The sequence below is a fragment of the Eleutherodactylus coqui genome, chromosome 3, assembly GCF_035609145.1.
Source record: "Eleutherodactylus coqui strain aEleCoq1 chromosome 3, aEleCoq1.hap1, whole genome shotgun sequence".
Lineage (NCBI taxonomy): Eukaryota > Metazoa > Chordata > Amphibia > Anura > Eleutherodactylidae > Eleutherodactylus > Eleutherodactylus coqui.
The window spans coordinates 301,285,974-301,303,414 of NC_089839.1; the positions used below are offsets into that span (position 1 = coordinate 301,285,974).

Consider the following 17,441-nt stretch of genomic DNA (forward strand, 5'->3'; position numbering starts at 1 on the left):
ATATCATGTAGAAATTCACATTTTACACCCCACATATTTACATAATTTAACCCCCCTGCAAATTTGTTTCCCCAGCGGCTGAATACAACTGCAAGTATTCGGCTTCTGTCTATTCCTCTGTGTATAAGGATGACAGAAGATGTGGAAGTAAAGATTTTTAGCCTTGGGAGATGCCAGTGTGGTTTGCAGAAAGCCTCCTGTATTTGTCAGTTTTGATGATGAGTAATGGTTCCGTACATTTTTTTTAGAGGCTATTTACACTTTTGATTTGCTTGTCGGGGCATGGATTATGGCTGCTTGGTGCGATTCCGATGCCCACGAATCGCATTAACATGGCAGCATTTCCAAAATGTCCTTGTTCCTATTGGCCACAAAATGTTGCCAAATAAGCACAAAAACTTCAACATGGTTGAAAGTTTTGTGATCATCAGACGTCATCCCTAACTTTTTTTCCTTCACCGTTAACCCTCATTTTGCAGGCAGCAAAATGTCTTCGGAACCCCCATAAGATAGGTGCTAAAAGTCTGATCGGTGGAGTTTCCACTGATCCCGAGAATAGGGGTCCCCCCATGGAGGAGATAGAATGGAGTGGCGGTTGCATATGTGCGGTGCTGCTCCATTCATTTTAATGGAGCTGACCGAAAAAGCCCAGTGCAACTGCTTCTATTCGGCTACCTTGGTACACCCATTGCAGAGGAATGGGGCGGCACCGTGCATGTGTGATTCCATTCCATTCAATCTCCTCCTCACTGTGGAGGCTGCAGTGGGCCCACAGTGACAGAGAGAGGGAGACTGCTATTCTCAGGATGGGTGCGATCTCCACCGATCAGACTTTTAGCACCTATCTTGTGGATTGGTGATAAAAGTTGATTTTTGGAAATGCAGCATCCGAGGAGCGGGCCACGGCCTAGGAGACAGCGAGGTAGTGTGGGCCTTGTCACAGTGGCTCTACCATCTCCCACCCGGAGGGTAACCGGTGACATGTCCAAGGGCCGAGGGCAGATTGATAAATGGGGAAACTCAATATTGGATTACCTTAGTCACGGGTGACGCCACCATTTCTTCTGCCGCGGGGGAATTCCTGGATGGCGGAGTCAACTCACTCTTCACGGCTTCCGTGGGTGAATTCCTAGTTGTCAGAGTAAATCTACACACACATGGGGTTCTTTTAGGACACAGCCTCCGGAAACGGACGGGCGACTGGTCGCTTTACTTGTAGTAACTTGTTGACAACTCCAAAATACACGTCAGCAGGAAAACAGTGCAAACACATCAAAGTGGTGGGACAGGGAGGACTCACGGGTGAACAGGAGAAACCGCAGTCTTGTTATCTGTAGGTCCTGATCCCGGCAACACACTCTCTTCTCTCCAACACTCTACCAGTCAACACTCACATTCCATAAACCAGGGTGCGCTGCATGGTGGTTCCTCATTCTCTCACTTTTGGTACGGAAGAAGTCCTTTCATATCTCCTGGGTACAGCAGTCCCAGGGCAGGGTGTAGACTCCTCTCTGCCTCTTCCATTCTGGGCCGCACAGGCTGAAGGTGCCTGTGTGGTCCTCCTACAAGCCCAGAACAGACCGAATCAACTCCCCTTGCACGCACCTTGCATTCACATATATATTACAAGGTCACATGACAAACAAACAGATACATTTTCCGGACAGTCAGCCCACATACCAGACACTCAACCTTTTCAGTGCTGCAGCTATGCAATACACATCATTCATGCAACACAGAAGACACTGACAATACCTAGACAAATGCATGCATACAGTTATGGAGGGGCCCCACTGTATCGGGCCACTACAGAAATATCCCTTAAAATTTCAGAAACACTAAACCTAGAAATTAATGACAAAGCTAAACAGGAAATAATCTTACTCCCTTAGTTTCGGATTTTCTGCAGGCTCCTAAAACAGTCATTTAGAACCCTTTCAGAGGACACAGGAATTAATTTCCTGCTGATCTCTTCGATTTTCAGCTGATAGAGGGGTAAGGTTTAGCCAATGATGTGGGGTTTAATAGTCTATTATGCTCTACTGTAGACAAGATTGGGGGGAAGATCCTGCTGCAGTCAGTTGTCTTAAGACGCTCATAAGACATTAGAGAATAGTTATTGAAATCTGCCATTTTCTGCGGGACCAGATGACTATCTGATAGGTAAGGGGACCTGCCGACTTGGGGGAAACAAGTATCAAGTATGTTGACTTTTAGCGCCCAATCCTTTTATTCCCTGGAATGTCTAGCAGCAGCTTTCACCACTGTATCCACTGAAAACGCATGCATACATGACCGAGTGTATGAAGAAATAGATAAGAACAACTCACTATCTCTGGCAGTCCCATAAGGATGAATGGAGTGCTAATGCGCATGCGGGACCTCCGCTCCATACAGTTGGGGACACTCAGGATCTCTGTTCTCATGATTGGTGGGGGGCCCAGTAGTCAAACAGTTATCACCCATTCTGTGGATAGGTGATAAGCTCCTTTGGTGGGACAACCCCTTTAAAGAATAGTGCTGGATCGATATAACTGCCTAAGTTTCCTTATAGCTTACACAGCCTAAAGAAGTGCTATAATGTACAAATATTCAGATACTTGGTGATTTATGTGACATTATTTATTTTAACCCTTTCAGTCACAACATCTTGCTGTACGAAGATGGTCATGCTGTAGTCGCTGATTTTGGAGGTGAGTGCCACACAGTTAATAAATTACCGCTTTAAGGCGTCTTCACAAGACCGTATTTGCGCACGGAAAAATCCTGCACACAATGCACGGAGACTAGAACCCATTGAGTTAATGCTCCTTCTATTTTTTTTCCGCACACGATTCTCGCTCACGCAAAACAATAGGTTCTGCTCTGCTTTGTGCATATTTGCGCACCAATAAGCCCCATAGAGGCCTGTGGCAACTGCACACATGCATATATAATTGTGTGGGTATGTGGGTACATTGTGCAAACCCACACACACCGGCACCTCTTTTGGCTTAATAGCCATTTAACCCCTTCAGTGGCAGGTTTATTATTCCCATGTCATGCCTCACAGCACAGGTTTTTTAAATGAGTCAACAATGCAATTGAATCTCGCAAGTATTTATTACGGAATGCAGCAATCACATTGCAACATTTTATTTGTAATGAAAGAATACATTATAACAATTTTAACTGCACAGTCAGTGCAGCAAGCCCTGGAGATTTTCCGGGCGTGCCACTAAGGGAGTTAAATCGCACTTTGGTTCTAGATGAATGAAAGACTCAGGCTGGATTCAGACGAACGTATATCGGCTGGGTTTTCACGCCCAACCGATATACGCCGTCTCTCTCTGCAGGGGGAGGAGGCTGGAAGAGCCAGGAGCAGTGCTCTGAGCTCCCGCCCCCTTTCTGCCTCCTCTCTGCCCCTCTGCACTATTTTCAGTGAGGAGAGGTGGGACAGGGGCGGGGCTAATTCTCAGAACTTAGCCCTGCCCCTGTCCCGCCTCCTTTTATTCAAAATGGTGCAGAGGGGCGGAGAGGAGGCAGAGAGGGGGCAGGAGCTTAGTTCCTGCTCCTGGCTCTTCCATCCTCCCCCCCCCCCTCCAGATGAGGACACCGTATATAGGCTCGGCGTGAAAACAGAGCCGATATACCGTCGTCTGAATCCACCCTTAAGTTGCAAATCTTTATTGATATAAACTGTATAATTCGTTGAGAACAAAATGACATGTCGACAGTCAATGGAAACCAACATCATCACCCGACTGAGGGCTGGATTTCAAGTTTTCCAGTACTTTGCACACGGGCATACAATGCCGTGTATCTGCACAGGCACTCTTAGTTCACATGGGTGGGGGAAATACCGCTGCCCTGATTTAACCCCTTTAATGGCACGCCCGGAAATTCTTCGGGCCTTGCTGAACTGACCATGCAGTTTAGGGCTTATTCAGAGGACCGTATATCGGCCGTTTTTTCACGCCTGGCTGATATACGGTTTCCCCTTTTTACAGGGGGAGGAGGCTGGAAGAGCCGGGAACAGTGCACTAAGCTCCCGCACCTTCTCCACCCCTCGCCATTATTTGCAATGGGAGGAGGCTGGATGGGGGTGGAGCTAAGTTCCAGGACTTAGCTCCCCCCATTGCAAATAGTGGCGAGGGGCGGAGAGGGGGTGGGAGCTCAGTGCACTGCTCCCGCCTCTTCCAGCCTCCTCCCCCTGCAGGGAGGGACAACGTATATCGACCGGGCGTGAAAACCTGGCTCTTATACGGTCGTCTGAAGCTGCCCTCAAATTGTTATAATGTATTCTTTCATTACAAAAAAGTGTTCCATAATAAATACTTGCGAGATTTAATTGCATTGTTGACTCCTGTGCTGTGAGGCATGATAATAAACCTACCCCTGCAGAGGTTAAAGGTGCTCTTCATTTTTCTGAGCAGTGTGTGCCTTTCACCGCACCCCTCATAACAACTCAGCCCCAAGTAGATCTCAAGACCCTCCAAAGATTCAACAGTAGATCGCAGCAGGTTTTTTTCTGCAGGGCTCTATGGGACTTTACCGCAAAATTGCGATTTTTAACATTACAAGTCCCATAGACCCCTGCAGAAAAAAAAATCGCAGCAAATTTCGCAGAAAAAAAAACCTGTAGTGGGTAGTCACCCTTAAGGTGCATTCAGACGACCGTATATCGGCTGGGTTTTCACACCCAGCCGATATACGGTGTCCTTCTCTACAGGAGGAGGAGGCTGGAAGAGTCGGGAGCAGTGCACTGAGCTCCTGCCCCCTCCCTGCCTCCTCTCCACCCCCCTGCACTATTTTCAATAAGGAGAGGCGGGGCGGGGGCGGAGCTAATTCCCAGAACTTAGCCCCGCCCTGCCCCGCCTCCTCTAATTGCAAATAGTGCAGAGGGGCAGAGAGGGGGCGGGAGCTCAGAGCACTGCTCCCGGCTGTTCCAGCCTCCTCCCCCTGCAGAGAGAGACGCCGTATATCGGCCAGCATGAATACCCGGCCGATATACTGTCGTCTGAATGCGCCATTATGGGGAAGATTAGCTTCTACCTCATTGGTTTTTTTTGCCTTCCTCTGGATCAACATTGGGGGTAATAGGCTAAACTGGATGTACATAGGTCTTTTTTCGGCCTTACATACTATGTTACTGTGTAATCTCGATGTATACATTGTAGCACATATGTAGCGGTGGAGCTTATTTCTACATGTGACACTTAGATGAGAGCGCTCTGCAGCGATGAAATAGCGGAGCGGCACAGTGTTTGTTTATCTCATCGACCAATCCCGGTGTTTCTCGTCAGCCTATAACCCAGACTTGTTGTTCTTAACCTTGACTCTGTGTACACATAAAAACATGACCTTTCTTCTGATAAAATGTCATGTCCATGAATACCATTCTGCTCTCGGGTCGACAGCAGACATTTCTTTTGATAACAGTGAAATGGGTGAAATATGAGAGATGTAGCCATTTAACATGCTTCAGTGACTTTTCATTTATTTTTTGTAAGCTGGTTCTTCATCCAAGGCTCTAAAAAAAGCCAAAAAAACAAAAACATTTTTTTTTTTACATGTATTTTTTTTTCCTACAGAATCTCGATTTCTTCAGTCTATGGATGAAGACAACATGACCAAGCAGCCTGGGGTGGGTTACTTTTATTGCTTTGATGTCTTCACTGCCATAGAGTTAGTTTTTCTGATCCTGCCTTGTTTTTTTCGGTGATGTAGAAAGCACCTCATGTGGATTTGCCCTTCATCACAGAGTATAGCACTTCAGGGCTTTACTTACCGCTAATACTAAGAAAAAAGTATCCGTGTGTGTATATATTTACACTGATAGACAGTCTGCCTGTATTCTGCTGGTGTAGATAACATGTTCCCCCAGAAATAAGACCTACCCAAAAAAGAAACCCTAACCTGAATTTTCAGGGAGGCATAAAAAAGCCCTACTACCCTGAAAATAAGCCCTAGCTCCAGAGCTTTGCCATGCCTCTTGCAGACCTCAGTCGCCAATCAATGCCGTAGCTCAGCAAATTCATAAATGACGCCTCCACAATGCGACGTCTGTGATTGGTTCTTCAACCGTTGCATTGATCTGCTGAGCAGCGGTGGAAGAACCAATCACTGCCATCACGTTGTGGAGGCAGGATTTATGAATTAGCCAATCAAGGCTGTGGCTCAGCCAATTCATAAATACTGCCTCCACAATGTGATGGCTCTGACTGATTCTTCTACCGCTGCTCAGACAATCAATTCAGCAGTCAAATAACCAATCACAGCTGTCGGGTTGGTTTACCAAGCGCTGCATTGATTGGCTGAGCAACGCTTGAGAACCAGTCAGAGCCATTGCTTCCTGGAGGTGGGATTTATAAATCCTGTAACCAGGAAGTGATCTTCTGTTGGCGGCCAAGGACTGTAAGAAGCACAGCAAAACTCCAGGGCGCAGCTTGTGGGACGTGGACCAAGCCTGCTAAAAAATTTATATAAGACAGGGTCTTATATTCGGGTAAACATGTTAACAGCATACCCACACCAGAACAGCTCAGGGAATAAATACAGTACCAGAACCAAGCTCCTAACATAAGTACAGTACCAGAACCAAGTTCGGTACATAAATACAGCACCAGAACCAAGCTTCTAACATAAATACAGTACCAGGACCAAGTTCAGTACATAAATACAGCACCAGAACCAAGCTTCTAACACAAATACAGTACCAGAACCAAGTTCAGTACATAAATACAGCACCAGAACCAAGCTTCTAACATAAATACAGTACCAGGACCAAGTTTATAACATAAATACAGTCCCAGAGCCAAACAAAATACATACATACAACACCAGAAACAAGCTCAGTATCTCAATACAGCACCAGAATCAAGCTTAGTACATAGAAACAGCACCAGAACCAAGCTCCTAACATAAATATAGCACCAGTTATATGTAGATCACTAGCAGGCTCTAGATTACTGCTATATGTGATCTCTATACAGAGGAATGCTGGGATAAGGGTGTGTTTACATGAGTAGATGATGTGCCCATGCTAGCAAGTGCTGCCCAACAATGAGAATGTCAACCAGAACTCGTTAATAATGGCTGCATGGCAGATGATCGGCTGTATGGGGACGAACAATCGTTACTATGATCATTTGTCCCCGTCTGGAATAAATCGGGTGCAGCGGAGCTCACTGCTTACAGGGGGGGTATGCTGCCCATGAGCTCCCATAAAAGACACAATCATGAGTGTATTCATCGGCTGATCGTCGACACCGCCATGATCGATCATCAGTACACGTAAAAGGCCCTTTACACCTATCTTCCAAGGAAGAAAAAAAAATGCAAAAAATTAAAAATAAATAAAAGGCCCTTAAATGAAAAATTTCTATTTTAACATCAGAAAGTCCTACTGATTTAGGTGTAAAATAAATCACGGCAAAATCGCGTGAAAAAAAATGCGTGAGAAAATCACAAGTGGCGGTGATGTTTTTGTGAGAAAAAGCAGCGCTGCCGTCCAAAATCGTGGGAAAAAAGTCGCAATGTTGCCACGATTTTCAGGGATAGTTCCACACGGACCATCGCGATCCCGATTTAGCGAAAATCACGGCAAAATTGCATCTTTCTTCTCGCAATTTTTAGCATCAGCGATGCTTTTCTTTAGGAATAATCTCACGTCGCATCGCTGCCACCCGCGTTAAAAACGTGCGAGAAAATTGCGCATTTTTTTTACACTAAAGTCAAAAGGGCTTTCTAATGTTAAAATCGCATCACGTCGCATCGCAACGCATGTTTATTGTGTTGCAGTGCGATAAATGGAGGCTTCATAGGGAAGCATGGGAGCTTAAAAAACGCAAAATGCAGAAAGATAGAACATGCCGCGATTCTTTTTTCACTCCACGTCACATCAGTGAAAACATCGCAGATGGGAAGGGAATCATTGTAAGGCCCAACGTCCACAGGTGAATGTGAATTGTGGAATCCACGCGGGGCGCCCGCACGGATGATCTGCAGTTCAAACCGCCCGTAGGGAAAATGGGCATCCACAACTGAATTGAAGCCTGCGGATTTCACTTGCGGAATTTTTGGGTGCGGAAATCAAATCGCAGTTGAAGTTAACGGAAGCCACCCGATCCGCGGCCCGTCCACAATTTCAATTCCACAGGAAAGCAGGAGTTTGACAAAAAAAAACCTCTACTGCGCATGTGCGCCGGACGGCGCTTACACATACCTGCAGTAGAGAAAAAAGAAGACCCAGACGAGTAAGCAGGGTCCTCGGGCGCGGGCAGGGTCGTGTTCCAGTCCGGGATCCCGCATGTGGAATCTGACCCGCCTGTGGACATGAGCATCACCTGAAAATCATGCATTTTTATCATTCGTGTGAAACCACCCTAAGTGTGTATCAATGCAAAAGGTGGCATTTTGTTGGGCATGTTCATGCATCCAAGAGCTTGAAACAATGAAACAGTTACAAACTGACTATTTAAAAATATATCCAAAGGTGTTAAAAAAATGAAACGGTACTTACCCGTCTTCAGCCCCGGCGATCCAGCAGTGCAGATCCGCTGTCCCCCTGGTCTATATGGACAATGAAAGTCAGGTGACTTCTGGCTGCCAATCAGAGGCTGCAGTGTCACCGTTTCATGACATCCAGGATGTGAACACTGATGCTAGGAGAATGGGCAGTGATACTGTGGCCTCTGATTGGCAGGTAGCAGTTACCTGTCTTCTGCTGTCAACACAGACCGCAAGGATCACAGGGCTGCCACGCCGGATCGGCGGGGCTGAGGACGGGTAAGAACTGTTTGTTTTATTGTTTTAATTCATTCGGATCTAATTTTTAAAAAAATCAGTTTTTTTAAATGGGCAGTCCCTTTAAGCTGGCCATAAACGGGAGAGAATGGTCAGTTGCCATTGCTGATTTTGGTCATTTCAAGTGACCATCGGCTGCAAACTTAGCACAAACTACCCTTCACAACAGCTGATTGCAGACTATAGTCTGCCAAGATTCAATCCAGCCTGTTGGAAACTTTTGCCAACTGCGAAATTGAAAGTGTATGGAGTGATTAAGCGAATCCGTCTGATCATGTCATTTTGTGCAAGCCAAGGGAAGGGTGTTGAAATTAAGAAATATGTTCTACCTCCTTATGTGTCCCCGTGTCCAGCGTTAGAGTCCTGGTCACTGCCACTCCAAACCCAGAAAAAGCTGGTAGCAGTCATGTGACCACTGCCAGCTTCATCAGGGCTCAAGGTGGTGGTAAGCTGGACTCCTGCACTGGACACTTAAGGAGGTGAGTATGACTTATTCCTTTTAACCCCTCTTATGCCATAGTTGTTTTTTTTTGCTTTTACTCAAGCAATCTGTAGTGTAGCTGGTGGAATTCTTCCTACACACCATCCCATGGATGATCGATCGATATCTTAGGTGTATGGCAGGCTTTAAAAAGGTTTTTGATAATAATAAATCTATTCTCCTGAAAACAGCACCCCTTTTATCCATAGGCTCTGTCTAGTATTGCTGCATTCATGTAAATGAGGCTAAACTGCAATACCAGATATAGTCTATAGACCAGAGGGGCACCGTTCTGGGTGAAATAAGAGACACTTGATCTATTCTCATATAGCCCCCATTATCATAACCGCATTACCATAACAACATCCCCAGTAAATATTCGGAAATGTTACCATTTGCCCAATTACCACGGTGATCTGGTTAAAATTGAGATCCTGATTGTCCCTGTTACTGCGCCACCTAGTGGTAAAAGATTAGTTTACATCCTCTGTAATCAATGTGTCCATCACATGGCCGGGACAGATTGTTCATCTATTAAAAGTTTCCTTCTGTGGTCCTAAAAAAGCGCAAGGAATTGATACAGAAAGTATATTGGAAAGTTGTATACTTTACTTTTACCCTTTGTTTGCTGAAACCGGACTACCCCTTTAAGATAAAATACATTCCCTGGATTCATCGGCAGCTTAGTGCATTCGGTCTAAGCCGCGTGTTAGGAGAATTTGTCAGTGTGTGTCATTTCACATCCTGCTTGTTAGACAAATCTCATTCTGTCCAAGAGCCAAGCGGTATTGTAGTCTGTTGCCATAGCAGCTGCTACCATATAAAATTATAATTACTGGTAGACCCTAATGACAAGCACATGAATAATGATAAGGAGGAAGGTTGTTAATAATGGAAACATTTCTTTGGGGTGTTAATCCGTGAAATCCCATATTTGGCCCAATAAGCTGCGGATTTCAGGTACAACTGCCAGCTAAGTAAGAACACGGTGCGTCAAGAGCCTTTACTCTCCCAGCTGAGAAGTAAACACGTCCTTAAAAATCTATTCATACAGTTTTGAAACTGCAAACTGGGCTTAAGATGTAAATAAGTGTTTGCAAAGCGGTAATATTATGTGCATATGGAAAAAGCAGCACAAGCCGTAACTTAAGGGCAGCATTAACCACCACCCATCGTCTCTAATCCGTCCACCGCTCTGTAGGCTTATCAGTGGCTTCCATAAGGCTTCTTGAGCTACTTTACTGCATTAAAGGGGCTGCCCTCTTTGGACAACTTCTTATAGTGCTTTACATGCTTGCCCATTGATTTCAAAGGGCTCTAGATAATACCTTGTTTCCCCTAATCGTCCTTAGCAGCAGGACCACCTGCGATCTGCTCATCATCAAGGGCCTGTCGAATAGCACGGGTTCGTCCAGAACGGGCAACTATTCTCTCAACCCTAGTTATTAAAACATATTCCAGATGGACACATTTATCATCCATCCACTGAACAAGTGATAAATGGTAGATCGGTGGGGTCTCCGCCAGGGTCCCCCATTGCCTGACCTGCAGGACTGTAGTTAGGTGGACTTTAATGGAGCTGCTTATTTGACTTCTCTTTCCTATGGACTTGTGGTTTGGAGTAACGGGGGACTGAGGTTCCCCAATCTGATAATTGGTTGGGGTCGGACCTCCCCAGATCTAATGTTTATGACCCAAGCAGTGGATAGGTGATATATGTTTCCGGTTTTAATACACCTTTAAAGGAATTTACTTATAGCAACATTTTTATGCGCACGAACAGTAAATAAAGTTAGAAGTAGCAATGGTCAGAGCAGGGAGCATCCATACCAGGTCATAATCATCAAAAATGGAGACCAGGATAAAAAAAAAACTCAAAGTCACAACAAAATAGACAGGAAAATTTTTAAAGGGCCAGTGATTTTTTTTATTCATTCATATGTGAAACGCCTAGCCTCTCTTTCCTTAGATGGTCTTGGGATGTCAATTCTGACCAGTTAAGATGTATTTGGGGTCATGCAGTTTCTCAGTCTGTGTGATGCTGTTACATGAATCTTACCACAGAAACCGTGTAGAGGGGGACATAGCCACTACTGCCACAGTTACGGATGATGATCACACAGGTATAATAGAGGAGATCACAGCTCATGCTTCTGAATGTATACTTATCGTCTGTAGCTTATTTAGTTGAATATAGAGGGTAATGAAAATTAAGCCGCCCCCCCCCCCCCCCCCCCCCCAGCAGACTCTTTAAGGAACTTTGGGACTTTGTTGCTCTAGGACTTATCTGAAGCTATGTACGAACATGCCTTTGGGTTATTAAGAGTGAGGACTCGTAGAGCAGAAGACTAAGCTAAACTTTCATTAAAATGATTAGATATTGTATATCTTTAGAACCTACGATGGATGGCTCCGGAAGTCTTCAGTCAGTCCACCCGCTATACCATCAAGGCTGATGTTTTCAGCTACGCTTTGTGTCTCTGGGAGCTGCTCACTGGAGAAATCCCTTTTGCTCATCTAAAGCCAGGTATGCTGTTTGATGACTTTCATTACTAACATTAAAGGGGAATCTCACCCTAAATGAAATTCAATTTTAGTTTCAAAAGTTTTTATTTGATTTTTATATAACTTTACAGAATAAAAAGCTGACGAATCCCTTTATAAATGTCAACTAAACATGAAGCATATCATAAAGGCCTCCACTCATTATTGTATCTGCAAGAAAAATATTCTCATTTGTATATCGGATGTTCTCATTATCTGATGTGTCTCATTAGATTTACCCCTATGAGGACAGTAGTCCCGACATATTTGGGATATTTAGATAGTCAGAGCATGGTTGCCAAGTCTTAAAGGGGTTGTCCCGCGAAAGCAAGTGGGGTTATACACTTCTGTATGGCCATATTAATGCACTTTGTAATATACATCGTGCATTAATTATGAGCCATACAGAAGTTATTCACTTACCTGTTCCGTTGCTGGCGTCCCCATCTCCATGGTGCCGTCTAATTTTCAGCGTCTAATCGCCCGATTAGACTCGCTTGCGCAGTCCTGTCTTCTGTCTTCTGAATGGGGCCGCTCGTGCCAGAGAGCGGCTCCTCGTAGCTCCGCCCCGTCACGTGTGCCGATTCCAGCCAATCAGGAGGCTGGAATCGGCAATGGACCGCACAGAAGCCCTGCGGTCCACCGAGGGTGAAGATCCCGGCGGCCATCTTCACAAGGTAAGTCAGAAGTCACCGGAGCGCGGGGATTCGGGTAAGTACTGGACGGTTTGTTTTTTTTATGCCTGCATCGGGTTTGTCTCGCGCCGAACGGGGGGGCTATTGAAAAAAAAAAAAAAACGTTTCGGCGCGGGACAACCCCTTTAAGGAAGCCCTCCATAGAATCATCCCTCATAGCAGACAGCTTTTCACAGATCATCATTTTAGAGATTCTAGCTATGATGGGGTTCAGAATGAGGGAGGGTTTCAACCACTGGGATGCTATAAACTGGGAGAGTTTGTGTTGTTGATTATTATACCCGGTTGGTTTGTCTGCCAGCAGGCAAGCCGAGGGGATGAGTGAGAATGTCTTGCCCAAAACTCTCGAAACCAGACTGGCTACCTGCTTTTACAGGGATCTCACCGCTGGGCATGTCCACCAAGTACGCAAAACCGAACCCAGTGCCCCGCAACCTCTAAAGCAATTAGGAGAGGTAATAGGGGAGAACTTATGTATCATTATGGGGACGTAGTGTGACCTGTGTAGTATCTTGTCGGAGGTTTCGGCCAGGGTCACCTGATGGCTGCCCTTGGCAAAAAATGCACAGCAGTGGTGCGATCTTGTTGTTGAGAGCGATACGTCCAGGTCCTCCTCCCAGCGTCTCATGTGAAATTCAATTTCGATGAGTATTTTGAGTGACGCCTCAGCCACCAGGACTCTACTGCAGCTGGGATCAGTGGGGGTTTGATCTTTACTTAAATTCCCCAAGACAACATGGAAACCATAAGCAGAGCAGAGAGTGATTTATCTGCCCCTGCTCCTCTCGTGCAGCATACAGCACCCAACATTGCAGGAATGTTACCAGCCCAGAGAGGAGTCGCAGCTTGTGTGTGGAGACCACCAATAGTAATATATGCCTGGATTAAACCCAAAGTGAACCCCAAGGCTTGGACAAGGTAGAAGCATTATTATGAGGGGATACAGGCTAGTGAAAGTGCAGGAGAAAAGCTGGGATCACCTAGAAGTCGTTCTGATTAAGCTGCTGGCAGAGGTACAGGAAAGCTCCCTGGGCTTGTGAGACTTACACCCATTGGAGATCCTGTGGACTTTACCGTACTGGGATTGCTGTGGCTGTGTAAAGATTGGCCGTCGCCTACTTGGTGTTTCCAAAAGTTCCCAGCCTATGACCTGTCTGTCTTGCACTGAACACCTCGGTCACCTAACACATTACCTACCAGGGTGTCTGGATGCTGCAGCACCACCGCCCATTCTCTTGGCATCAGCACTCACATCTTGGGCACCATGATGCCGGGAGTTCACAACAGTAACTCTGATTCTGATTGGCTACAGTGGGCAGGTACCTTCCAATGACATCATCTTCCACGACAAACACCAGGAGGATGGTAGGGCTACAGCGCTGGATCCCAAAGACGGAGAAGGGGTAAGTGATGCTCTTTTTGTTATTTTCACATAGTTGGACCTATGAGGTCAAATATGTCCAAGTTTGCAAGACCCCAAATAGCGGGAAATCTACTCATGCTTCCAAATCTGCCGTGATCCAAAACGGACCTAACCCAAAATCCTCTAAAGTCTGCGTGCCGCCATACCGATCAAGCAGGGTATTGTTGTCTTCAGCTTTGCTTCCGCCCTAAAAACGTATAAACATTAATCTGCCATTTCCGCCACAATATAAATGCGCGGCCGCGCTTCACAGACGAGCCGAGTGTCAATATTGTGGAGGATAGAAATTTGCATACATATTTATACTTAGGAAAAAAAATGTTTCTCCACAAATTTAAAGAAATGGAATGGCTGATTGGCGCTCCTTCATAATTATACGCTTATCACGCTTTAACCTACAATTTCGATGCCTAATTACATACACCCACGCTCCTATATGCATATGGCGTTTTATTTTTAAGTTGGATCTCCTACGATGTAAAGATACGTTCTTAAGGCTTAATAAGAGAGAGCTGAACAGGTATTTACGGAGCGGAGCGGCAGTTAACGCCGATCGCCTACGCTTTTGTTTTTTTTCTACCAAGATAAACAGCGGAGTGTTGGAAGCTGAGATCTACGGTGTTGTTTGACAGTGTCTTCACATTAGAGAGTTCATTTAACTGTCCCTGTACATAACTAAGACAGGTGCAACACATCGGGTCTTCTGTTTAGGGTCGGGGCTTGCCCGGCCCTTCTGGCTACCGGAGGTCTTCAGGGTACTGAGTGCAGGGATACATGCAGGAGGAAGTCCAGCTCCTCCTATGCTTAGAAACAATAGAATAAAATCAAAAATTATTAAAAATGTTTTGTGAGACCACGACCCGCCGTGGAGCCGTTATTCCCTCCGCCATGTTTCAGATGTAGAGATGAGCGAGTATACTCGCTAAAGGCAATTGCTCGAGCGAGCATTGCCTTTAGCGAGTACCTGCCCGCTCAAGACAGAAAGTTCGGGTGCCGGTGCGGGGGAGCGGTGAGTAGCGGCAGTCAGCAGAAGGGAGCAAGGGGGAGAGAGGGAGAGAGAGATCTCCCCTCCGTTCCTCCCCGCTCTCCCCCGCAGCTCCCTGCCCGCCGCCGGCACCCGAACCTTTGGTCTCGAGCGGGCAGGTACTCGCTAAAGGCAATGCTCGCTCGAGCAATTGCCTTTAGCAAGTATACTCGCTCATCTCTATTCAGATGTCTTCCGGCACCCTTAGTTTATATGGAGTTATTACAAACTCATGTAAACAAAATGCGATATTTAAGCTATTTTGGCCGATGATTTGCAGTGATTTTTTGGAGATTTTTATCTCCACTTTTCAAAAGCCATAACGTTTTTATTTTTCGTCGACATGGCCATGCAAGAGATTTTTTTTTCCGTGGAGAACTGTCATTTTTATTGGTACCGGTTTTAGGTTACATGTTATGTATTGTATAACTTTTATTATTTTTTTTTGCGGGTCGTTACGATTATGATGATAAAAAAATTGTTACATTTTTAAGGTTTTACACTTTTGCACAAAAAAAAACCTTTTGCTTGGAAAATATTATTTTTTGTTACATCGTTGCGTCCCACGGCTTTTTTTTTAATTTTCAATGGGCTGAACTCTGTTAGGGCTTTTTTATTAGGTGACAAGCTGTAGTTTTCATTGGTACCATTTTTGTGGAACCAAACAGCTTTTTGATCACTTTTTTATTAGGGTTTTTTTAAGCAGAAAAATATACAAAAAGTTGCATTTTGCCTCAGTTTTTAGAGGTGTTTTTTGCTCAACCTATTGTACAGGTCATTACGGATATGATGATACCAAATATGTGGGGGGGGGGGAATTGATTTTTTTTTTTTACATATACAAATGGGAAAGTGCATTAAAAAAAAGGGGATTATTATTATTTTTTTTTTACATTTTTTACGCTGTAGGGGACTTGAACCATGAAAGCTCTGGTCGCTATGATAATGCACTGCAGTACTTATTTGTACTGCAATTAATTATCGCGCACAACAGCAATCACAAGCCATGGTAACCCGTACACTAGTATATGGCGTCTGGTTGCCATGGCAACCCATCGGCCCTCTGTGAACCCTTTACATGCTGTGATGCACATTGATCGCGGCATATAAAAGGTTAGGAGCAGGGATTGGTGTTCTCAGCTATCCCCACTATTGCAGCAGGAGGCCCGCTATCAGCCACTGCCGACTCCCACTGCGGGATACCATGGGCTCGCTTCTGGGCCCTCACCATCCACAGGATGTAAGTTTACCTTCTGGCCAACCAGTAGTTTCAGGTGATGTTTTGTACTTAAATATTCAGTCCTGTTTTTAAATTATTTGCTACGACTAAAGGATGACATTGGAAACGCGTCAGCGGGAATGCCGACACCGCGGCCGGTCGGGGGCCACATCAACATTTTTAAAATAATCTTCAGTTAAAGGTTTTTGATTTTATACTCTTCCCCCCCCCCCCCCCAAGCATTGGATGAGCTGCATTTTCTTGTGCATGTATTTACACAGCTGTTGGCCAAGTGTACCCCTGATCCGAGGTGATGAGCTGGACTTGTTTCTTCTTCTATAACTTATTGACTGCAGGCCCCGTACAGCCCAATAGAAGACGTTGGTCCAAGGAGGAAAGAGAATGAGCGCAGGATGAATGTGAGCGGATCTGCTGTACGGTCACTCGGGGCTCAGTTTGTTCTGCCCTTGACTGTAGCAGAGTTGGGGACTGTGATCCAGGCCCTAAATCAGGGTTGTCAAACTCATTTTCACCGAGGGCCCCATTAGCCTTATGGTTGCCTTCAAGGGCCGATTGTAATTGTAAGACTGAATAGTAATAGTGCCCCCCCCATAGTGGCCCCAGTAGTAATAGTGACCCCCCATAGTGGCCCCAGTAGTTATAGGGACCCCCCCCCCATAGTGGCCCCAGTTATAATACTGACTCCCATAGTGGCCTCAGTAGTAATAGTGCCCCCCCCCCATAGTGGCCCCAGTAGTTATATTGACCCCCCCATAGTGGCCCCAGTTATAATACTGACTTACTGACTCCCATAGTGGCCCCTGTAGTAATAGTGACCCCCCCCCCCCCATAGTGGCCCTAGTAAAAATACTGATCCCCATAGTGGCTCCAGTAATAATACTGACCACAATAGTAGCCCCAGTGATAATACTGACCTCCATAGCGGGCCCAGTAGTAATAGAAACCCCCATAGCTGCCCAGTATTAAGTGACCCCCATATTTTCCCCAGTATCAAGGGGCCCCAGTAGTAATAGTTACCCCCCATTGTGGCCCCAGTAGTAATGGACCCCCATTGTGGCCCCAATAGTAATTGACCCCCATTGTGGCCCCAATAGTAATTGACCAACATTGTGGCCCCAGTAGTAATTGACTTGCATAGTTGCCCCAGTAATAAAAGTGACTCCTGTAGTGGCCCTAGTAGTAATAGTGACCCCCATTGTGCCCCCAGTAGTAAGTGTCTGCACAGCGTACAAGATGGTGCATGCGGA

General features: G+C 45.6%; 1 protein-coding gene across 1 annotated transcript in view; it reads left to right on the forward strand.

Moving 5' to 3' along the window:
• The window catches only part of LOC136621924 (serine/threonine-protein kinase TNNI3K), a 328,182-nt gene that overhangs the window by 163,919 nt on the left and 146,822 nt on the right, over nt 1-17,441 (forward strand). The window contains exons 20-22 of the mRNA XM_066597788.1: nt 2,641-2,693; nt 5,574-5,626; nt 11,663-11,795. Coding sequence (XP_066453885.1) covers nt 2,641-2,693; nt 5,574-5,626; nt 11,663-11,795 — 239 coding nt within the window. The remainder of the gene's footprint in view (nt 1-2,640; nt 2,694-5,573; nt 5,627-11,662; nt 11,796-17,441) is intronic.